This window comes from Mytilus trossulus, unplaced genomic scaffold, assembly GCF_036588685.1.
Source record: "Mytilus trossulus isolate FHL-02 unplaced genomic scaffold, PNRI_Mtr1.1.1.hap1 h1tg000234l__unscaffolded, whole genome shotgun sequence".
Classification (NCBI taxonomy): domain Eukaryota; kingdom Metazoa; phylum Mollusca; class Bivalvia; order Mytilida; family Mytilidae; genus Mytilus; species Mytilus trossulus.
Window position 1 is genome coordinate 55,891 of NW_026963315.1, and position 24,948 is coordinate 80,838.

Genomic DNA, 24,948 nt, shown 5'->3' on the forward strand with positions numbered 1-24,948 from the left:
ATAAATGTCACAACCGGTCTCATATGATAGTTTATTTCACATTGATTCCAAAAATATATAGTTTCTATATACTTTTGTATGTAGAATGGGAGATAATTGGCCACTTCCGGTTTGTTGGAAGTAATTTTTAGTCTTCAGTAATCTGTTCATGTATCTATATGACAAAATATATGGATTCTGAGCATTTTATGTGAAAAAATTGCAAAAAAAGCTACTTCCGGTTTTCTGAAGGTCACTTCCGGTAGCCATTTTTCAAGGTCAGTTGTCACTTAACATTTTGTATAAGGTCAAATGTCTTTATAATGAACTTAATTGAAGTTATAATCAAATAACCTCATATCAAGACATTTCAGGGGCACCAACTCCTATAAGATGCCATTTAATTGTATAAGACTTCATGTAGCATATCTTCATTACAATAAAGCTGACATTTTGCACTGGTTCTTTTATATGTATCTCTCAAAGTGTCGGAGAAAATGCAAAAACAAGCAAAAGTCACAATTCAGAACTTGACCTTGACCTTTGACCTTGACCTCATTTTCTAAGTTGGGACCTAGGGGACTCAAATAAAAACATTCCAGGGTTATACGGTTAACTGTTTATGAGTTATATAAACATACCGACAAATTTATTTTGTAAAGGTAGATAACTCCTATAAAATTTCATCGAATCGCTTCGATCCAAATGCGCTAAAAATTACTGAGGATGTAACGAACAATTTGTAAAAAGAATTTTGTCGATATCTATTTTTGTTACGAAGGAGATGCACACAGATGATAAACAGTGAATAGGGAGATAACTCTTACAAAGAAAATGGTTCGGATTAGCAGCGCATAAACTATACGATACCATATGAGAAATATTTAAGCGACATATTGCGAAACAAACATTTATCGCACGAACAAAATTTGGCGGAAAAAAAAAATAATAATAATCAGAAGAAAAACAATAAGTCTTTCCACAGAAAAGTGGAAAGACTTAATTACATTTTTTCTAACATGTAATGCATTACATTTCTATTTCTTTGCTTGTGTTATGCATTACATTACACATTATTTTTTCCATATAAAAACTAAAAACATTTCAAAATAGATTTTTCTAAGAAGTTGATAAATATTACAGGGTATATGTACATATATATACAGTGTTAGTGACATATATAAACTTCAAACACTGGTTAATTAACATGCACATTACACTTTATCATCATAAGTGTTTCAAAAATGCTGTCATTAAGATAACAACGATCAGGTATGTATGCCTTTCCGGCAATACTAAAAAGCCTTTCTACTCGAGCTGATGTTGAGGGAATGGCTAAATACTTAGAAGCTGTATTAGCCAAAGAAGAAAGGCGCACTGAATTTGATTTCCAGTATTCCAGTGGATTGATTGACATTTCTTCACATGGCTCAGAGAAGTAAATGTCAACATCATGTACTGAACCAGACCTGTGTCTACTCTTTGTTTAATTTCTCTTCTGAAATTTTCATAATAGACCAGATCATTGTTAGTTGGGATATCCATTTCGTAACGTTTGCAGCTTGTAATTTATTTTTACTTTCTAACATTTCACTTGCATGAATTGATCTTCTAACAAAATTGACAATTTTTGACGCCTTAGCAATGACAGTACACATATGCGATGTACAATCTTATAAGCCATTCTTTATAACCAGTTGAAGCGTATGGGCATAACACCTGGAATGTTCTTCATAGACAGAACCAAAACAAAGGTCAATTGTCAAATTGACACTTTTAGCTGATGACATTTTTTCCTTCAAATTATTCTGGACTTCACTGGCTTAGAGTTTTGTTGACAGATGTTTTTTTAATTGGCACTTGGTATTTTGGGTCTAATTTCTTAACAAAATGCCTGGACTGCATTGGAAAGTTTGGACTGTCCACAAATGGTAAAATATCCCCCGCAATAAACATTACTAGCGCATCAGTTGACATATTCTGCTTCACATTATTACTATGGTATTTGTTGTTGGGTGTTTGTTGGTAAAATCTTATAATTTAGCTGAAAAGTTTTGTGTTGGGTTTCTTTACTTCTAGCACTTCTCTGTGTTTTCTCTGAAAAATAAATTAATTGACAAATAATTTTGTTTCTAACATTGATGACATAGAGTGATTTCAAATGGATATAATAAATGTGTCATTAAAGGACCATCCTGTTAAATGCACAAGGGCTCTGTAAGGACAAAAATAAGTTGAGAAGATTTTATTGCAATACAAACATTTTGATATTAATTAGGTGAATTAACAATACAGACAGGACCTAATGCAATCAACAGTTTGATGTACAAATGTAAATTGACATAATATATATACAAATGTTCATTGAAATACATGTAAGGTGTACATAGAATTATGAAAACTTCATTTTCATATTTTTTCCATTAACTTATATATATATATATTTTAATATTCTTTTAAAAGATTTTTCATGGACCACCAAACACCCAAATTTCCCAATATCATTTTATACAAATATCAGAAACCAAGACCAAGACTTGAAAATTTACACACACCCTTTTGCCAATTAAAGAAATTTATATTTCTTACCTTAATGTGTGTCTTAAAATTTGATGCAATTTTCAAAATTCCTGATATCAAGGCTGGACAATGTCTGCATTTTGCCTTAAATGATCCATCAGTGTCAAGTGGTATTTCAAATTGGTGTAATATATTATTTTCCAGGTTGCCTTTGCAAAATCTCATTCAACAATGACAAGAAAATGAAAATTAAGAATTTTTTTTTTTACTACATATAATACCAGCTCACTTCTTTTTCATTTGCTGGGTTAAAGTTCAGTTGACCTGGGGGAATTGGTTATAGATCCCTGAAGGAAAAGTTTTAAGGGCAAACAATCAATAACGATTAAGTACAGTAATCAACTGTGACAATTATTTTATTCAAAATTTACTTTTGCTTTTGTTAATATCTTCATTTTATTTTACTATATTCTTCAATTTTATGCATTTTACCAATTTGTAATGAAAAGTAATGGAGGCATTACATCGATTTCTAACTAAAGTAATCATTACATTACATGTGCATTACAAATTACTTTGCGCGATGTATTACATAAAAAAAAAGTAATATTACAATGGATTACAATTACAAATTACCATTACCCCAGGCCTGCCTGCAACCTTAGGACGTGTCGGCATTATAGGAACGTCGTTCATTAAACAAAAGCATGTTCCTCAATATGGATAATTCAATTCAAAAAATTAAAATTAAAAAAAATCAAAAGTTTAAACATGTTAAAACCAAATAAAAAAAAACATGTTTTTTTTTAAGAATTGAAAAAATAAATTAAAAAAAAATAAAATATCAAATAAAAATTCTAAAAATTCAAAACATTTTTTTTTTAAGGAATGACTAATATTTTTTCTGTCTATGAAGAAACATCATCAAAAATGTGGTGCACACTGAATAACGCGCGTAGCGGGTTATTTTAAAGTGTGCAGCACATTTTTTATGTTATTTCGAATAGACAGATAAAATATTACATATTTCTTATAATTTAATTCTAAATTCCCATATCAGCCGGAGAAAACCATAAAAAAACGTTGATGACGTCACGGTCACATGACTAAATTATGTCTATGGGCTGATAGAATTAACAACGTCAGACAATTAGAAGACGCGAAAAATCCAAAATTAAATTATTAAACATGTTTAATTAAAAATAAAAAAAAAAAATAAAAATAAAAAAAAATTAAAAATGTTAAAAAATCCATGACTTCAAAAAAATTATAAAAAAAAATAAAATGAAAAAAATAAAATCTCAATAAAGAAAATAGATCGAAACAATTAAATTATGCTTGAAAACTTTTAACGTCTATAAGAGAAGCTCACAAAAAACTTGTAACTAAAACGATGGAAGAATTTTACCGTTACGTATCGTGCGAGGATTCGCATTCGCTTTTTGAGAGTAACAAATGGTGGCGCATTCAGGGTTCAACTTCACAAACGCTACACATTGCACGGTGAATGGGAATGTGCACTACTAGCGGTATCGTTCGTTCCAAAATTTCCGATACCAACGAGACGGGTCTCTTTTGCTCAGACTTTGTGATCGACACGTACGCCCGGGAAATGTCTTTGCCGATACTTCAGCAGATGTTTTCAACATAGATATCGCGGACATCGTATATGAAAAACCAATTTACCTTAAAGTCAACAAACACATATTTTGCCAAATCCAATGTTCTTTACGGGACGATAATCTCAATATATGTCGCCCGAAAGATGACCACCCGTTTTGGTTCCTGCATTTTCGCCAAAATTAAACTTAAAAGAGGAGTCTGAATGCACATGCAGAAAAAAATGTATAATTTTTTTTTCAATTACTACATACAGGTGAGACAAAGTTAATCCTAGTTTTTTTTTAAACCAGGGTCCAGTTTGACGAAGCTGTTTTTGGCCTGATGATAGTCTTACGTCATATGTTAGTTCCAAGAGAGTTTAACAAATAAACTCATCACATATACCAGGATTTAAATTTAATATTTACGCCAGACGCGGGTTTCCTCTGCAAAAGACTCACCAGTAACGCTCGAATAAAAAAAATGTTAAAAATGCCAAATAAAGTACGAAGTTGAAGAGCATTAAGGACCAAAATTTCGTAAAGGTTTTGTCAAATACAGCTAAGGTAATCTATTTTCTGAAGTTTAAAAGCCTTTAGTATTTCAAAAATTTTAAGTTTTGTTAACAGTTAACTTATAATTATGAACATATCAATGATAACTCAAATCAACTACTGGACTGGTGATACCCTCGGGAAAATTAATCTCGTCTGACGTATAAAATTATAAGCCTGGTACCCTTAATAACTATTTACACCACTGGGTCGATGCCACTGCTGGTGGACGTTTCGTGCCCGAGGGTTTCACCAGTCCAGTAGTAAGCACTTCGATGTTGACATGCATCGCAATTATTTGGTCGTTTTTATAAATGTTATGGTTCCGAAAGTATAAATTATTTGAAATACTAAGGATAATATTTTATCTATTAAAGGCATAGATTACATTAGCCGTATTTGGCATAACTTTTTGAAAATTTGGGTTCTCAGTGCTCTTCGCCTTTATACTTATTTTGGCTTTCAAACTGTTTTGATATGAGCGTCACTGATCAGTTTTATATAGACCAAACGCGCGTCTGACTTATAAAATTATAAGCCTGGTACCTTTGATAACTAATTATATATCATATCTTATAACAGGTCTTTGGATAGCTTCGTGAAACCGGCTCTGGGTCCCGAAAAATAAGACAAATAGAACAACAAAGAAAGATTAAACACTCTTTTATTATTTAATGTTTACTGTGATTTATGTAATGCTTATTATACACATTTGGAAACTTGTCAATTTAAATAAAAAAAAGAAACAACATCAATAAATAATAATGTTAAGGAGTCAGTTGATTTGTCATTTGATTAGGGACTTTTCGTTTCTAATTTTGCTCGGAGTTCATCAGTATCTTTGTCATTCTACTTTTTGAAGTCCGCCGGATTTTCTCCCCGTGTTTGAGACCCGTAGGTGGACTTCGGTTATTTTTTGTTACTCTTTGATCGGCTTGTTCCTTTGTCATATTCCCCATTTTTATTCTCAGTCATATTTACATGCACTTTTTCAATGCGTATTTCGAAGTAACTATCATTGAACTGATTCCATTTGTGATCCATCAATAAAAACGCGTTCTACGTTTTTTCTATTGCTTTTTATGTCTGCTTTTTTTTTAAAGTACTTTCATGCTCACCTGACCCAATGGCATAGTGAGATTTTCTCATCACTTGGCGTCCACCGTCCGTCATCCGTCGTTCGTCGTCTGTTAACTTTTACAAAATCTTCTCTTCGAAAACACTACCTATCCAAATTAAAAAATGGCTGTATTTTTCATAAGGGTAGCAGTCCAAAGACACCGCCTTCGCATGCCAATCAACATTGGCCGACATATCAAATATAGAACATAGGGAGAAAAGCAGTGTTTGGCTTATATCTTTGAAACTGAAGCATTATAAGAGATGTAACTGGGGTTCTTCAGGAATAAGATCTATCTGCCCTGAAATTTTCAGACGAATCAGACAACCTGTTGGTGGGTTGCTGCTCCTAAATTGCTAATTTTAAGGAGATTTTGTAGTTTTTTGTTATTATATTTGAACTATTACATGTAATATTGATAGAGATAAACTGTTAACAGCAATAATGTTCAGCAAAACCAGTTCCACAAATAAGTTCGCATATCCGAAAACGTCAATCGATTCCTTAAGGAGTAACTGCACTTTAAGTCGATTGTTTACATTTTTTCGTAAATGTTTGTAATCTTTTTACAAAAATATTCTCCACTTAATCTACTAGTGCAAATAGATTTAAACTAGGCCAAACTAATCAATAACCGGATATCTTTATTGAACAATGTATCAGATGATCCTGGCATCCAACAACATGACCGTTGTATCTACAAAAAGAACATAGTTGTTTTTTATGTAGGAAAAATTGTAAAAGAAACAATTTCATATGGTCACAACTTGAAAACCAATTTTAATAATGACAAGGGATATTCAGTATATATATATATTGGAAAACTGCAAAGAAATGACTTGATTTCTTTTAAATGGAGAGTTGATTTTCTTAGAGGGGGGGGGGGGGGGGGGCGTGGAATTACTTTTAATTTCTGCTTGACATTTTCCATTTTCAGATTTATTCAGTAACTTTTCTATTCATCATTATTGTGTTGTTTTTCAGCATACAGATAATTTGTTTTCGGTGAATATCCCCCTGGTCAAATTCATTTTGAAGGTTGTTCCCAAAAAATATGTAAAGGTATTTCCAGCATTATAAAGGCATGGGATGAGATAAAGTTTGGAGAAAAGGGGTATTCAATTCGTATTCGTTTGGGAGAATTGGAAGACAGTATCCTTCTGCAATTTTTTTTGATTATCTCGAATATTATTATAGATTGAGATATACGGTAAATACATGTAGCTAAAATATCAAGCATTGAAAATATCTACAAATAAGTCAAAATGACCAAAATCTTCAATTTACATCTTTTGACAGTTATGTTCTGCTTTTTTAATTCAACTACTTGGCCAAAATTGATAAAACCGAATTTGGCCGCAATCATTATAAGGGTATATAATACTTCTTAATATGATGGTAACCTTATTCTACATGATTTCCAAAACCACAATATATTCAGGCGAGCGACACAGGCTAGTTAATTTTGTTAAGTAAGATATGATATGATTTGTTACAAACTATAATGATAATACAATAACAAGAACGATTTTATAGAAATGTCATAAAATAATAAGAAAACTATGGGCCAGAGTAAAATTCGAGTATGCATGTATAACGAAATAGCAACAACTTGAATATGAAAGATGCGAGTTATTATTTGAAAAAAAGAAAATAGTTCTGACCGGAAATGACCGTTTAAAAGGTACAATACTGTAATATAACGAAGGAAGTGAGGGTTATTGGAGGTTATTGATTACTTCTAAAACATAATTAACCCTAAGGAACTATACATGTAATATACACTACTATTTATATATTGATAACGGACGCGATAACCCAAAATCAATATTATAAATAGCGTTACTTATAAGATTCGGTATATTCCATTGATGATACATTTTTTTAATATATGACATTATATATTGAATACTAGTATATAACTTTTGAAAACAACTTTTTAACAAAACACTTATCAACTTCCTGATATATATATATATACATATAAACAAGCACTTGACTCGACAAACTATATATTATTTTTGTTATCAACTATTAAAAAAATGTCAGTCTTCATGATTGGTTAATCTAAATACTTGCATTTACATATGTAGGTTAACATTCTGAATAACTTTTTGCATTAAATGTAGCGAACAGAACAGTAGAAAAAAATCGTATGTAATCTTTTTATTCTAAACTTTTGTAACATCTTTAGAAGGAATATATATCATAACATTAATTTTAATTTAGTGTCTTCAGTTATATGAATATTGAGTAATAATAAGGGCCAAAGTAGGGTGAACTGCATATTCAAAATTTACTGGAAATAAATTACAAAGCTGTCATATTTTTACCAATAACATATTAACTTTAGCTTGAATGTAGTGTCAATACTTGAATTTCGGAATTCAATCACCACGTTGTAACCAAGCTGTGCCTCGGAACATTTTTCACATAGTTGTAATCAAAGGAGAAGGTTCAGTAAGAACCCTTTTGGGCTCCAAAATATAGCAGTTTTACAAAATTGTGAAAATGTAATCTTTAAGCTATCAAATGGAAAGCAGAATGCTTCTTCTAGACAAATATGGACTGTTTTTTTGACAAAACAATGCACATATATCGGGTACTACTTTCCTTAAGTCATGCTAAATTACTGAAGTCTTCACAATTTTAGAATTTTAGTTAAATTTTAGACTGTTTCCGTCTTAACTGAAAGTGGCCGCATTCGTGTTCATTCATGATATTGAAATGTTAGTTGTATTTGATGATAATACATAACATATATAAATGTTGAGGATGAACACGGACGCGGCGACTTTTATTTTTGACAAAAAAACATCTGAAAAGTAACGATTTTTTGCATATTTGATAAATTTTTCATATTTTAGCTTGAATCTGATCGTTTTTAATGACTTAATCATATAAAATCTTTCACAGAAACTGAAGGAATCAATTGAATTCGACACTAAAGTGTTTTAAAAGTGTCAAAAATAATTCGTTAGATGAACCTCAAATTTGAGGCAAAAATCGGCCCTTACCGGACCTACTCCTTTAGTTGGCTTTCAATATAATATTGTAAAGTTCTAACATCTGAAAATTAGCAGTATTTATATACGTCGTAAAAAATTAATAAAGTACCAGGCATATAATTAAGTACGTAAGACAGATGTGTTTGTTCCTTGTTGAATGCCTCAGTATGACTCTTAAAATGTCCTCTCCTTATTATGTTTCTTACCTTAATTATTGTTTGTGTTCCATAGTCAAAATATGCTTAATTTCGGTCGTACACAATTTGTATCTGCAATTCCTTCTTATCTTATAGAATGTTGCTATACATTAATTTTGTATCTGCTTTGTTTGGAGAAACTGTTTTGTATCTATGGCTTCGCCTAAACCCTTTAGCAATTATTTAAAAATGTATTTAGTGAACGTTCAAAGAATCTTCCTAACCAAAGCATTGACTTTGTCATTGCTTTATTTGATGTTAGTTTGTATTACTAGTATTCATTGAAAATAAAATGATTTCACAAGGAGCGAGGGTATATAATTTTCAGATTAGCTAGCAGTACAACTAATCTTTTTCATATGAGCACTTTTTTAACACATCTGTAGATATTTTGCATTCAAATACTATAGGTTTCCGTTTAAATACTTGAGTTATGTCTATTCATGTTAATTGTTCCTTGAAAAAATCAATCTATTTTGTTTGTAACAGAATCTAAAAAAGCTTTATATAACTCAAATTAGGTCTATTTCAACTTCTTGATGTACATGACCATGCATAAGACAATTTTCTCAGAAATAGGAGAAAAAAAGAAAAGAAGCACCAAACAATAAAGGAAATCTCCTTCATTCACTATTTGCTTACAAGTTTATTGAACTAGGACCTGATTTCTGTCTTTTGAATTGCCTTTAAACAATTTAAAAACTGCAAAGCAAAGATAGTTGTTTTTAGAAGATCAAAAGGATTTTCTTTGTCTATTCGACTCATAAAAAAGACTAACAATGGCAGCAGTGTTTTCTAATTGCAAACGTTCTTGCATATTCAAGGTTATATTTGCTATATATACGATCTGTCATGTATTATGCAATATTTATGTCTTGTAGAAATTTCACACGGACAACAGTTTTTATTTTGATAGAGTAAAATGTAAGTACTATTCAGTAGCTGATCTAGAAGGATGGGATTGGAACCCGCTTTCTTGACGATCAATGCATTTGAAAGGGGACATATGCTTGTGACTCTTAAACCTTGGTTGGGAACCCCAGCTCCTATTTTAAAAATAGCTGAATTGAAATTTTCTTCCCCTCACTTGACACACTTTTGCCTACGTAAAGTTCATCAATAATAGCTTGATAACATCTTGTTTTATTTTCTCTTCCGTTATTGCGGAAGACTTCGTTTTCATGGAAGACATTGTTCATTTTGTATCGTATTAAATTGTATGCGAAAATAGTATACTTATACAACTTTTATAAGTGGGGTTTAATATAAATTTAGAATAACACTGTGTATCATCGTCACGAACAAAGCTGAGAAAAAATAGAAAAATGAACAAGGTATAAAATTAATTACTTGAAACTATGTCTACTGTTAAAGGGAGCTCGGGACTATTCGACTGCGCATCAATCCCATAATTGCCATGCACACGAAAAGTCTTTTTTTTAATACTTTGATAGACTAAAAACCCACAACTGTTGGGTTTTAAGCCTTAATATTTTTTTTCCTTATCGGTGACCTATACTTTTTATTTGCTAATTCTTTGAAGCTATATTTCATCTTTTCATATTACGGTTTTGAACCAAGTGTCACAAACATTTTGTTTGTGATATTCCGATAAAAATATGTCAAAACCTGTATTTTTCCCTATCATTTCATTGAAAAATGATTCCTTTTACATACCTGTTTAAAAGTAAAAATTTGATCATAAATTGTACGGGACCCCCTTTTTAACCAATTTGATTCACTCTCTGTAAAGATAACGGCATTTTTGGCAAAAACTTTGAATAGGCCCGAGCTACCTTAAGTGAGATTTCCACTGACGAAACTATTTGCTGATATAAATGTAGATAGTGCTTTAGTTTTGTATGCAAACAAAGACAATACTTTGTATAATACCCTTTTTTATAAACATATTTTTGGACGGAGATTGACTGTAACTTCATATTTGCCGAAATTTGCTATAAATAATGCTTTTTAACATAAAAAGATAACAGCCAATCAAGCCTAGGGTACGACAACTTGTTTTTCAACATGCTAGTTTAAAAAAAAACATATATGACGTCCTTTTCATGTAATAGCGCGAAAAGTTCAAATACCTAATTACGCATTTTATATCTTAACCTATCCAAGAATTCACCTCTGCAATTCAGTTATGAAAATATAGTCAATTTTGGAAACCCTTATGGAATGGAAAAATCAGTTTTTTTCCCTCCCAGTTATTACACTTCTGCGTTGTCTTTGGCAGTTTATTCGTATTGTTACACGGCAGCTGTCACAAGCAAAGCAAAGTCAAATGATATTTTGTTTTGCTAACCATTTTGATCTGAGCGTCACTGATAAGTCTAATGTAGACGAGACGCGCGTTCGGCGTAATAAATTATTATCCTTGTACCTTTGATAATTATTTACATACACATTTTATGTAACATGCATCTAGAATATTTGAACTCTGTAAACCTTGTGCATGTCGTGATAAAATCTTTTCAAACACACTTACAAATGATTCGACTTACACTTTCCATATTTGTATCATCGTTAAGTTTTCTTGGAAAGTGTCTTCCTCATATTCTCTATTTACACAGATAATGAAGGATCAGGTCAGAAAATATAGTTTAAATTTATAACACAGTTAAAATAATAAACTTAATAAATAACTTTTTCTTTAAAACAAAAATCGGTTTATTCTTATCTATTTGCTGTTCATTGTCCCTTATGAGGACATATTGAAGCGCTCACAAGCATGGTAAACCGCCACGTTTCTATATGAACATGTCCCTATTCAATAACCTGCAATGTAGTAGTTTTTGTTGGTTGTTGATTGTCACATTAGTTTTTTCTCTTAAACCAAATTATTGGTACTTTTGATTGTCAAATCTGGGCCTTTTATAACGGACTTTACGGTATGGTATTTTCTCATTGCTAATTATTTAAATCTGTTTCAGACATTTAGATAATAGGATAGCTGTCTCATTGACAATCTAGCTTCATGTACATCATCTGTTTTTATAAGTATCATTAACTTGTTTGCAAAGACACATACAACCAGTATGCTACAATGTAGTTTAAAGATTGTGTATGTAAAAAAAAAGTGGTTGCGGCTATGGCATAGACTATTCACATACAAAGACTTATAATGGAAAAAAAGAAGGAATACCTGTATACGCATTGTATACAGAACAATTGTATTGATATTTTAGGATTAGTGTTATATACATGTATTCATTAATAAACTACAGAGCTAAAAAGTATAAGTTATTGTATGCCAATTGCAAGTTAGAGAAACAAATATTTGTTATGGCCTTCATTTTGATATCTGCCCTTGGAAACAAGTTTATTCATAAGTCAATGCTAGTATCGAGTCAGGATAATGACAGTTGTTATCCATCCGAATGATGTGTTTGAGCTTTTGGTTTTGTCATTAAATTAAGGACTTTTCGTTTTGAAATTTACTAGGAGCTCTGTATTTTAATTATTTTACTTTTTCTTATCGGTGGTTTATCAGATACTGTCACCAATAGATTTGGTGTATTGATCGACTATAAGATAAATGTTTTATTGGTTTTATTACTCAATAATGACAATTTTCTCAGTTGTTATTTGTTTCTTTTTGTTAAGTAATAAGCTTAATACATATGATGTTTCTTACATGTTTTTCTGACAAGGTTCATCTGACAATGAAATAATTTAGTAGAATCATTACTAATTTTAGATTTCTGTGAGGTGTCTTCCTCGGATGCCAACATTTTACATGTAAGCTATTCTTTAAACGCCAACAAAAATAATCAAATAAATGTTTTTATAAGTATTACGCTGTTAAAATAAAAGTAATTTTTGGGTTAAAATTATTGTGAATTTAAAAACAATAAATTAAATGAAAACATTTTTATTACTTCTTAACAAAAGAAAATATTTTGGGAATGGAACGGTTTAATTATTAAAATAGGAAATATAAGAATTATTGAAGAATTTTTATTTGAAGATTCCAAACGAAAACTGAATACTAGAGATTTAGATAATTCCTTATCATTTTAATCGATTTATAAGTTAATATGAACTTATAAATCCTTGTAATATTTACATTTAGTCTTAGATGCATGATTATTTAAAAGTTGTTAGTGACTTTTATCAATGATAAACTAGCTGTCAGTAACTGTAAGTACTCTTAGATCAGTTATTAGACTACGTGTCTTTTTGCTGTTTGGATATACAAGTACCCGGCCACGTCATCTCCGTGTTTTTGCTATAAAACCAGGTTTAAACCACCATTTTCTACTTTGAAAATGTCTGTACTAAGTCATAAATATGACAGTTCTTGTCCATTCGTTTTTGATGCGTTTTGTTATTTGATTTTGCCATGTGATAATGGCCTTTCCGAATTAATTTTCCTCTAAGTTTAGTATTAATTGTGATTTTACTTTCTGTTGGATGTACTTCTATTTCTATCGGATGAGTTTTGCCTTTTTCATCTGATTTTTATAGTCCATTCTTATGTTGTATTGTTACAACAATGTTCCATATAAGAGGAGGGTTGGGATCCCACAAGCACGTTTAACATGTTTAACCCTGCTTCATTCTGTTTGTATTCAAGTCAGGAGCCTGCAATTAACTGGTTGTAGGTTTTTGAAGTTTTACTTAATATATGTTTTCTGTCTATCTCTTGTTCATAAATTAGGCCGTTAGCTTTCACGTTTTAATTGTTTTAAATTTGTCATTTCGGGGCATTTTATAGCTGACTATGCGGTATTGGCTTTGCATATTGTTCAAAGTCGTACGATAACCTATATTTGTTAATTTCCATGTCATTTTGTCTCTTGTGGAGAGTTGTCTAAAAGGCAATCACACCACATCTACTTTTTTTATATATATTTACAACAAAACGGTGTAATATTACCACCCCAACAAAATATCTGGAACAACGGTAAAATATGAAGACATTCAATCAAGTTTAATTGAAAAATATATCAGCACACACAACTATGTAATTATTAAAAAGGAACATCAAAGTCCAAACAGTCTAATGTAAAATTTGTGCTTAATGGAATCCCTGACAATATGTACATGTTGACTTTGTGATGCAAGACTTTTTAAATTTTCATTTTAAGAGAATCAATATTTTTTCAAGCAGAAACAACTAAATTGATTTTCAACAACTTGATACACAAGAACCAAATTTGGCTTCCTGTTGTTTTACTATCTGTTAATAGTATGATTTTTTTAAGCACTCATTTTCTAATTCATTGTGAGCTTATGCCTTCACTTGGCGTCCGTCGTTTGTCGTCGTCATATGTCGTCATTGTCTGTCGTCGTCTGTTGTCGTAAACTATTTAATTGATCTTCTCAGAAACTAATGGGCCAAATAACTTTTACTTAGGGTATACAGTTTATAAATTGTTTCCGAAGTTTTGATCCATCAATTAACATGACCACCATAACTTAAAATAGAACATAGTGGTCAAAGGCAGTTTTTTTGCTTATATCATGTATAACTCAAAAACTAAAGCTTTCGAAGCAAATATGTGGTAGGATTGTTCAATTGGTCAACATCTATTAGCCCTGAAATGTTCCGACGAATAGAGCAACCTATTTGTTTGGTTGCTGCCACTATATTGGTAGTTTTAGCACCTGAGATCACCCCTAGTTTTTGGTTGGGTTCGTGTTGTTTATTCTTTAGTTTTCTATGTTGTGTCATATATACTATTGTTTGTCTGTTTGTCTTTTTCATTTTCAGCCATGGCGTTGTAAGTTTGTTATATTTATGAGTTTGACTGTCCCTTTGGCATCCTTCATCCCTTTTTTAAGGACATGTTTGCAGTTTTTTTTGTAAATATCTATTATTAAAGATAGATATACACTGTTAACAGAAGTAAGATCTAAACAACAGTTATTTGACAAAAATTGTCGATTGACCTGTTAAGGAGTTATTGCCCCTTAAGGACAATTTTACATAAGTTATTTATGTTTTTTATCATTTAAAATCTTCTCAAATGAATCTAGTATAGATTTTGTATTTCATTTCCTTGTACGTCAAGTAACATTTAGGCAAAAAATTAACAGGTGAGCGATTCAGACTATTGAGAGCCTCTTGTTTTAGTGATAACTTCTTACACCCATTCTTCGAACGCAAACATTCGTTTACAGGTAAAATGTCGGTAGATCAAGGGATGTTGGCATTCCAGAAATAAACCTTCTGTGATACTTGTTTCTCATCTTACGTTCATTCTCGATATAAAGTAAAGTGGAACTTAAACATCCGATCTTGTTAGTTATTACATAACATTTAACACTAACGTTTCCGGTAAATATTTACTCTTGATATTACTTGTAATGTTAATTTTTAGAAAACGTTTTATTAATAGAAATTGAAAAACGAAACTACTATATAAATATATAGTGTAAACTATGATTTATGAAAATGTATTTTTCTGTTTTCTTTCGTAAGTGATTAGGCATGTTTGTATCACAGAAGGTATAGTGTACAGTAGATATTATTTTTTCTCGAGTGAATCGTTCGACGTTGTTCGACTTTAGATAGTTTTTTTTACGATTGATAAAATATGCAATCAGTTCAATTAAAAGCTATTTCATAATTATGAAAGTTTTATCCATAACTGTTCATTTTATTCTGAAACATGTTTTGAGAACAACAAACGCATATTTCTTTGTTTTCAGTGCTTTGCATTGTCAGTGTTTTTCGAGAGCAATAGTTGACACATTTTTTTTTAACAAACAATCCGGTTTTTTTTAAAACAAATAAGGCATTCCTGACCCTATAAACTGTCCTTTTATAGTTTATAACTGTAATTGAGCAAAGGACAATTTAATGTATTGACACTAATTCATAATGGTTTATTCACAATAATTTTATATTATTAATTTTTTTCTTCAATTCATGATAACTTTCTGATCTGAAAACATTTTCTATAACTTAGCAGTGCTCATATTGCGATAAACAAGAATACAGCATGAAGAACCGAGTACAGGAACTCATATTTAGATATAGGAAGATGATGTGTGAGTGCCAATGAGACAACTCACCATCCAAATAACAATTTAAAAATAAAGTAAACCATTATATATATTGTTTATATATTTTACATATTTTATATATTGTACATTGTTACCTTTGTTTTTTTACAGCCAAAGAAAACTAATGAAAAACAATCAGAAAATTTCAAAATAAACTGAAATATTGTACTGAGAGAGGACCCCCAAAACAGGTCTAAAGTTAAAGAGCATTGAAGAACCATAACTCCACAAAGTTGTGTAAGATACAGCTGAGGTAATCTATGCCTGGAATAAGAAAATCCTAATACGATTGTTTACATCACTAAATATTTACAGTACGAAGTCAATTTCGGTACACTAAAATGAAGATTTCTGAATGCAATTGACGGATTATTTTTTTATAACATCTTAAAACAGCATTACCGATCTGTTTAAATGCATTGTTTTGTTCTTTGCAAAATCATTTTGGTTTTTAAAGGAAATTGCACCGACACATTCCATTTAAAATCAAACGAAATTTGTTTTACTAGATAAAACAAGGACAGTCTCGAAAAAACACGGACACATACACATTTCTTAAAATGTCCATTACAAGCAAACAAACTTTTTTGTAAAGTATCTGTATATCCAAGCATACATAGATTCCATGTGTGCATTTACATTGACATTCGCATTTGTATGTGTATGAAAATGACTTTGAATATATTTTCAAACTAAGCATTTTATTGAGTCTATATAAAACGTTCCATTATTAAATCTTTTAGAGATTTGTAATATTTTTTTATCAAAAGTACTCATTTACCTTAAGTTCTATCACCTTGTGTATAATGTTACCTACATAGAGTATATTTTCGCGTTTTATCAGAAAGGATGTTTTCCTTATTCATCATATTCAACGATTAAAAAATGCTCATACTCGAAAAAAAAACCGATCAAACCACTCAAAAAACGACAGTCTAAGCCGAACACTATACATACCGTGTGTATAACAACATTTCTAAATTATACAATACTGAACAGTGTAAGAAGGTCTGAATTACTTTCAAAACACGTGATTGGTAACAGTATGCTCATTTTTACTTTTTATATTTGTTTTCTTATGAAGTCTTTGTTCAACTTGGAATTACAATTGCCTACTCGACAAAACAGTCGTAAATCAAGTATTATTTCAGCAAGGAGTGACGAGAAAACAAATCCAACTTTAAAACAGGCATTGCAGTTAAAGACAATCAAATGGTAAGTAAAATATGCCAGATCTATATTGTAAATTACTTTCAATTGTGTTTTTGGTTAACCTTGTATAATGTATTCTTCTTTTTTTAAACATTTGTTTTCTTGGACATTTGATTTATGATACATGTAATGTTTCGTTCCCTTTAAGTTTTTACATCTGCGGATCACATTTTGTTCAAGTAGAAGTAAAAAAAAGACACCAATTTTGATTGAATAATTTTTTTTGAAGATTGGAAAACAAGTGCAGACGGTGCACACACATTTTACATCAACACTCAGATAATATGAAATACTTTTACCTTATCCCATCCTATTTGAATAGTTTTTATAAAAATCCTGTTCAAACTATTTGTCATATACATTTGAGAGATTTTATTGTTTTATACTTTGTCTGACATATTGAATGGTCTTTTGTCAATCAATCTTAATGCACATACAAATAAACTTCACAAGATTAATTTCGTTTTTTCCAATCCTTAAGTTTAATGTATCAGATCAATAGAAATATATGGCTGTCCAAAATGTTTATAAATTCCACTTTTCAGATCTTGACAATACCAAGAACCAAATGCACATCACTGTCTTAGTCATGCACCTGTGTCTGATACAAATTGCGAAGGCAGAAGGTAGGATAGTTTATTTTTCACTGGATATGCTACTGTATCGTTAAACAATCATTTTTGCTTACCCTTCCAGAGCACCTGAGACCACCCCTAGTGTTTGGTGGGGGTTTGTGTTGCTTATTCTTTAGTTTTCTATGTTGTGTCATGTGTACTATTGTTTGTCTGTTTTATTGCGTTGTCAGTCTATTTTCGATTTATGAGTTTGACTGTCCCTCTGGTATCTTTCGTCCCTCTTTTATACATGTCACCACTTCATATGCATGTACTATATGAACCTTGACATTTGAAATTGTCTCTTTTCATCTGTTCCATTGTACTGAATCTCTTTTATATTATTTATTTTCAATATTTGAAGCTTTTATTAATAAATAACACTATCAATTCCTGACTCGAAAGTGTATTGCCATTGTGCTGCTTAGGTGTATTCATTAGCTGCAGTGTTGTCTTTTATATAAAACAGTTTATAATTGGAATGTCTATGCGTCATAGTATCTCCCCTACAATAAACAGCACAGTATTTTTCTCATGAAATACGGGTATTGAATATTTTGTTTTATCAGGAACAGATATTATAACATTATCACGTTTCGATGCAAAATTCTGTAATGTAGAACGAATATACATTGAAATATAAAGGAATTAAATTTTTAAAAACACATACTTACACAGAACATATATCCTTTAAAAAAATGTCTAATCAATAAACATGTCTGATTGTTTATAGAAAAAAAGGCAAAAGAAGCAGTACCATAACTACAAAACTTGAACAACAACAAATGTCAGTCCATGCTAACTCCCTCACGAAAATCTGACATAAGATGCAAAGGTTTTTTTTCTGTTTATTCAAGCGTCACTGCTGAGTTTTCCGTATACGAAACGTGCGTCTGGCGCAAATACAAAATTGTTTAAGTATTTGTTTTTATATAGCTCTGCATCTGAAAAAAGCGCATTGCATACATTGCACCAATAACACATTTTATAGTCTATATAGAATTGAAAAATATGATAAGATATCCAACTCTCTAAGACTCATGTCTACTTAACATGTTTAATTTGCAAAATTTTTAAATAAGATAAACTAATAAGTCAATTTATCTCTTTAAAATTTGAATCGATCTTCTTTGACCTTGTAAGATTATAATTTGTTATCTATTTCCAGTTATGTTAGAACTACCAGATGGCATGATAGAAATAGGGAAAGAACTAAAATTAAAATGCAAATCTCTCCAAGACGTTCCCCCACATAAAAGCAGACAGTGGAGAGGTGGTGAAGACAATAAACTTATATGCTATGACGGTGTAACGATTGATTCACAGAAATACAAGGAAGAAATAAAATCTTCAACTGCTTATGAACTAACTGTTGAAAATGTATCGGAAAATGACTTGCAGTGTCCTTATGCTTGCCGAATTGGATTTGACATCGATCAGAAATTTTTAAATATAAACGAAGAGAATTTTATTCGTAAGTAGTTAATTTTGCTTTCATGTCAGTTCCTACCGCTGCAGTGTTTCTTTGGTTGAAAGCTTGGATGAGCATGTATGGTATAATATTACCATACTAGTATGCAACGGTTTAACTTGCTTCTATTTCAAATAAATGTTGAAAAGTTGAAATAAATGCAACTAACGAATACCAAATAAACATTAAAACGCACACGTCGAAAATAAACTGACAATTAATTGATTTTGTTTTTGATGTTAAGTCTTGCATATGCACCGTTATATTTGGGGAAGTATTAATTGGATATGCAAAAAGAAAAAAAAATATATGCAGACAATGTTTTGTTAGTCTTGTATGATTTTTAATTTTAGCTTCTTGTGTATAATCTGGCGTTTAGTATGCCGTCGGTTATCACTGAACTAATATACATATTTGTTAAGAAGCCAGCTGAAGAAGTGTCGAAATGCGGGAGTTTCTCGCTGCATTGATACCCCTTGGTGGATTTCGACTGTTTTCTATGGTCGGGTTGTTGTCTCTTTGACACGCTCCCCATTTCCGTACTTATTTTTATAAACAATAGTTTGCAAAACACAAGGTAGAAAACTAAAGACTTAGCAATGCGAACACGACAACGCTCCCCCTCTGAAAAAGAAAAAAATACAGGTTGAGTGTATGTGATTCGGAAGGACAAGCAGACCCAGCTTCACAGTAACACACGTCGTGTTGCGCAGGAAAGTACACACGGTAGATCAGAATTTTGGAAAATGAGGATGGTGTTGTGGCTTCGACCATGAATTTTTTTTTGTCTTTCTCCATGAAACAGACAATGAACTTGGTTTGGTTCACGACGAAAGTGCGATTATTACACTACAAGATTTATGTAGTTTGTAATAGTCATCGGTGCATGATATGAATTAATTGAAACCACCACACAGTTCTGAAATCAAGAATATGTAGGCAATACAATGTCTTAACATTAGTTATACGATATCCATCAATGGGCAACTTGAAATTTTCTCAATGAATATATTCCGAAAACAATATTAATAAAGAGATCAGGAACCGTTAAAACGTTAGCAGCTCTTGTGGTCATTTTAGACGCTGAATTAGTTTCTTATTCCTTTAAATTTAAGAAATAATTGATGCAAGATATTCTGTATTGTAGTTTGAATATGGGTAGATATTATATTCCTGATTTTGTTTTGCCCGAGCAATTGTGAGGTCAAAATTACACTAATATCAATTTCGAATTGCAACACGTTACCGTCATATAAAATTAATTAGTAACAGCATGTGCATCATTTAAAAGGTAGCAGTGTTTTAAGTTAATCAAAAATACAAATGTATTAAATGCATGCTTATTTGATAAAATGCATTATTCTGCAGAAGTCAATATACGCATGTGCAACTAATTTTATTGGATTTAGAATATGGATTTATTCACAAAGCAAATGAATCTCGTCATATTAACATTGGATTCTTTGTGATTTCTCTTGTCTTTTTGTAACAATGTAATTCGTCTTATCGGATCCACTTACTTAATCTGCTAAAATAAGTAATGTTGGTGTATATTTGTAGGAATCATGACATCTGTAAAAATACAATGTTAGTAATACTTTGAAACAGACTGTCACTGCTTTGTCACTTCGGGGTGTTTGGTCTGCTTACTTTCAGGGCATATTGATATCATGAATAGTGTTGAGAAGCACATGCTTTCACTTGTAACTAATCATTGAAAAGTGAATACGCAGTAAAGTTTACAAGTGTTTTTTTTTTCAAATTGTCTAGGTTGTTCCGTGTCTTGTTTAAACTATCTTCATAAACGAAATGTTGTCGGTCTACATGGAAATAAAATATTAAATATATGTATACTAACACACTAATATTTTCCCCTTTTGATCAGTTGATAACATTGAAAATGAGAGGTTTATAATCTGTTTGGTTCACTCTCTTATTCTAGTAATAAAGTATAAAAAAAAGATTCCATCATAGTATTGGTCGGAGGGTGCTTGTTTAAATTTAATGTTAGACGTATTTTTAATATGGCATAGATGTTGACTTCCCAGCAATAATAAGAAATTTCACTACGTGTAGCTACTGTGGGTAGTATGCATGGGAGTCTCAAGCAGATTTTCAGTATTTGCATATAGCAATATTCGTATACATGTACGTGCATTAAAACAGGTACACACACAAACAGTGTCATTTTATATTCACAGATATGCCAGATAGAAACGCAACTAATGTCATTTACGAACAGCGATATGGTATATACAGACTCAGTTTTGAACTGCATAAAGTCTACCCAAAACCAGTTTGTATGGTGATCTCAAATGTAGGTATTTATTCACAACCAGGATTATAAAAAAAACAAAAACTAACTTTTTCTCGATTTGAGTAGTTGGTTTATTGTTTTTATCGATGGTGGTTTTGGCATGTACAGTAATGAGACAAAACTCACAGAACACAAATATCCAAAAATATATTATGGTCTGTGCGTCGGATAAAAGTAACTTGATCATCATTATCATTTTATTCTTGGATAAATGTTTCATTATTTTTCTCTTATCTAATACATAACAACATACACGCACTTTATCTTTGAAAAAAAAAATCCACAAAATTACTGCGTAGCTATTTACATAAATGTTATGGTAATATGATATTTAAAGTGTCTTATAATATGCTGAAGAATACAGACCTTAAGATGTGCACTTGAACTATTTTTTATATAATTGATGTATAACTACACTTTTACTCGTATGAATTTTTCATATAAAAAGAGAAAGCAGGTTATGAAACGTCATAAACCCAATAAAACAGACAACTTCATTGACAAAGTCAAAACGACGAAAGGACAAACAACATTTACAAAAAAACACAGATCATGTGTCTAAGGTTTGCTTTCAAGAATCTGAAATACTCCATTTTGTTTTCAGGTTTTGTTTTTCTTAATACAATTCACGTAATTGGAAGACTGAAATTTCATTGGCTGATGTAATTATAACCAGAAAAAACATTGATACGGATCTGCATTGTAATCAGATTGACAAAGTATAGCATAGAAAATTAAAAACCAAGCAACACACTTACAAATATCATATCCGTTGATCATATGCTATCTTTTCAGGGAGCTATACGGAATTTGACTGTAACAGACGAAGTTAATTCACGTGTCCTATTAAATGTTACATATGGAATTGAATCTGATGAACCACTTCATAAGTGTTTTGAGCCCATTACAATTGAATGTTTAATAGGGAGAAGGACTCATACAATCACCAAAGAGCACACATTTGGATGTAAAATTAAATGTAAGTTTTTTGTAGGTCACAATGAATATTATTTCAAGATAAAAATCTAGTTAATGGCATCGGACACACTTTTGTATACATTTTTAATTTTGGTATCTAGAATTTCAGTTTGAACATTTATGATACTGTACGAGAAAAAGACGTACCTTCGAATGGTTTTGGATACGTTTGTATGAAAGATTAATGGTTATTGACCTAAAAACAAATGTATCAGCTGTGAGCAATTTTAAATAACCTTTTGATATTTGTATAGTAAAATGTGTAACCTTCTGCATTTTGAAGTAAATTATTAAAAGAAAAAAAATCATTCATAGTTTTTAGATTTTAAAATAAAAAAAAAATGAATTAATTTATTAAAGAATATTTGTTTTGTTCAGATAAACCGGATTTGTTTTTTTTTTTTATCTAGCTTCACAGCAGACTGAAGAAACTGGAATACTTACATCAAGTGTAGCTATATGCCTTGCGTCTGTTATCATATTGCTTATGCTAATTGTATCTATAGTTTATTTTTGGAAAAGGTCAATGAACAGATGTAAGTACTTATTCTTGTTTATATATTTGTAAACATGTGAAGTTAAGAGAAAATTGCTTGCAAAATAAGAAAAACACTTGAACAACCAATAACATTATCAGTTAATTGTTTGACAAACAATTGGCTTCACTTTTCAATTTAATTGGTTTACTTAATTACATTGTACTAAATAAATGTAGAGACTTTGAAATTCAAAAAAGAAAAATGAATATAATACCATACATTAGTTCTATACTCTGTTACAGTAAGGTATACTATGCATTTAATAGTGGTGGCCTATTGTATTCTGATGTGTACATTGTGTACTTGTTGCATTTTGTTCGCAATTTGCTCTTGTTACGTTGTATGTATTATTTCAATTTTTGTTAAGTGACCCTTAACGTTTGAATTTTCTTTTGTAGGCCGGGAAATATATGGTAAGGTGCGAACGAATGACATAGTTCTCTGAAAAACCTTACAGTTAAAAATGTGCAGTTAGAAGCTACCATAAATGAATGAATTTAAAAGCAAATATGGCAGCTGTTTAACGACACAAATAAACCAAGTAAATACTCATGAATATGAATAGATATGAATTGAAAAATACTATGGCTTAATATCAAAATAGCAGCAATCAAATTAAATTTTTTACCATGTCATCAACAGTCCTTGGGTGGTCTGAATTCTCAAGAGTACACCATACCACAAATAGTATACACCATATCATTCACATTACACCATCCGTTAAGAAAATATAATAAACCATCCATCCTTCTCAATACATGTACGTTATTCATCAAAAGCTCAAACACATCAATCCATCTTTCCACCTTCATATATTGATTTTAATGACAAATCGCATACATTTGCAATATAATCATTTTTTTTTAAAAAGTTTATCGTCTTTTTTAATGTTTATTAATTAAGTTTTTTTATTTTGTTTTGCTTCAATTCTCTACATATTAGTCTTTCGTTTCTGAGTTCGTTTCCATTTCAGATCAGTTGATAAAAAACAACATTACTCATTAAACTCATTACTCAAAATATCCATGTTAGAATCACGTTCAATGTTCCTAGTTGTAAAAGATCTTAATATCATTGGTAATATTATTCATTTAAGAAAAAAAATTGTAATGCTCTTACAACTTTTTTGTAATTTTTATTTGTGAATGTGTAATTCTATTTTTAACACATTTCTACATGTATCATTATAACTAAATCATTTAGCACTATTTATTTGTATTCTACAATTTAAATGACTTATATACGAAACATAGTTTTAGTAAATGATGGGTTTCCAAAATTACATTAAGACGACGCTGTACGAAACTCAGGAAATAAAAGCAGTACCATGATGAAATATCCGACGATAAAGTGCGACCAGAAAATTTGAATATACACAATAACATTCTGAATTTCATGATACTATATCAACTATAGATGAGACATGGACATGACAGATAGTTACGCCTAACACCCACATATATAATGATAACACGGTATCATTGGTTAGGAGCATATTTCAGCTTTGTCAGTATGCTTTAATGTCTTTCTAGCTTAGGCTGGTACTCATTGAAACAATCATTTAAAAAAGATCAAAATAATGTACTGTCCAAATATGAAAGTTTTGGTTTACAACTACTTATTTCAGTTTCGGGCAACGACCGCAAGCTTCTGGATTGAACTATTTCGATTCATATATAAAAATTGCGCAGAAAATGATGGTTATTGCTAACAATGTGCAGTTAAAACTTGAGAATTATTTGAACTATATATAAGTACATAATAAGTATTATATTTGGTATATATTTTTTAAAATTTTATATTTGAATGAAAAT

The 24,948-nt window shown here is 30.7% G+C and overlaps 1 protein-coding gene across 5 annotated transcripts; it reads left to right on the forward strand.

The window, feature by feature from the left end:
* Positions 1-9,861: 9,861 nt before the first annotated feature.
* On the forward strand, positions 9,862-23,993 carry LOC134701292 (uncharacterized). 5 transcript variants are annotated; one of them, XM_063562423.1, is made up of 9 exons: positions 9,862-9,904; positions 16,115-16,256; positions 17,088-17,218; positions 17,761-17,841; positions 18,998-19,303; positions 21,502-21,617; positions 22,413-22,596; positions 23,006-23,131; positions 23,533-23,993. In XM_063562423.1, exons 4-9 carry the CDS (start codon positions 17,784-17,786, stop codon positions 23,577-23,579), a joined length of 837 nt encoding a protein of 278 aa, XP_063418493.1. In that variant the 5' UTR covers positions 9,862-9,904; positions 16,115-16,256; positions 17,088-17,218; positions 17,761-17,783; the 3' UTR covers positions 23,580-23,993. The 5 variants fall into 5 exon arrangements, with proteins under 5 accessions (XP_063418493.1, XP_063418497.1, XP_063418495.1 ...); XM_063562427.1 differs by having other exon boundaries at positions 17,155-17,218; XM_063562425.1 differs by lacking the exon at positions 9,862-9,904 and adding an exon at positions 12,707-12,727.
* Positions 23,994-24,948: the final 955 nt, after the last annotated feature.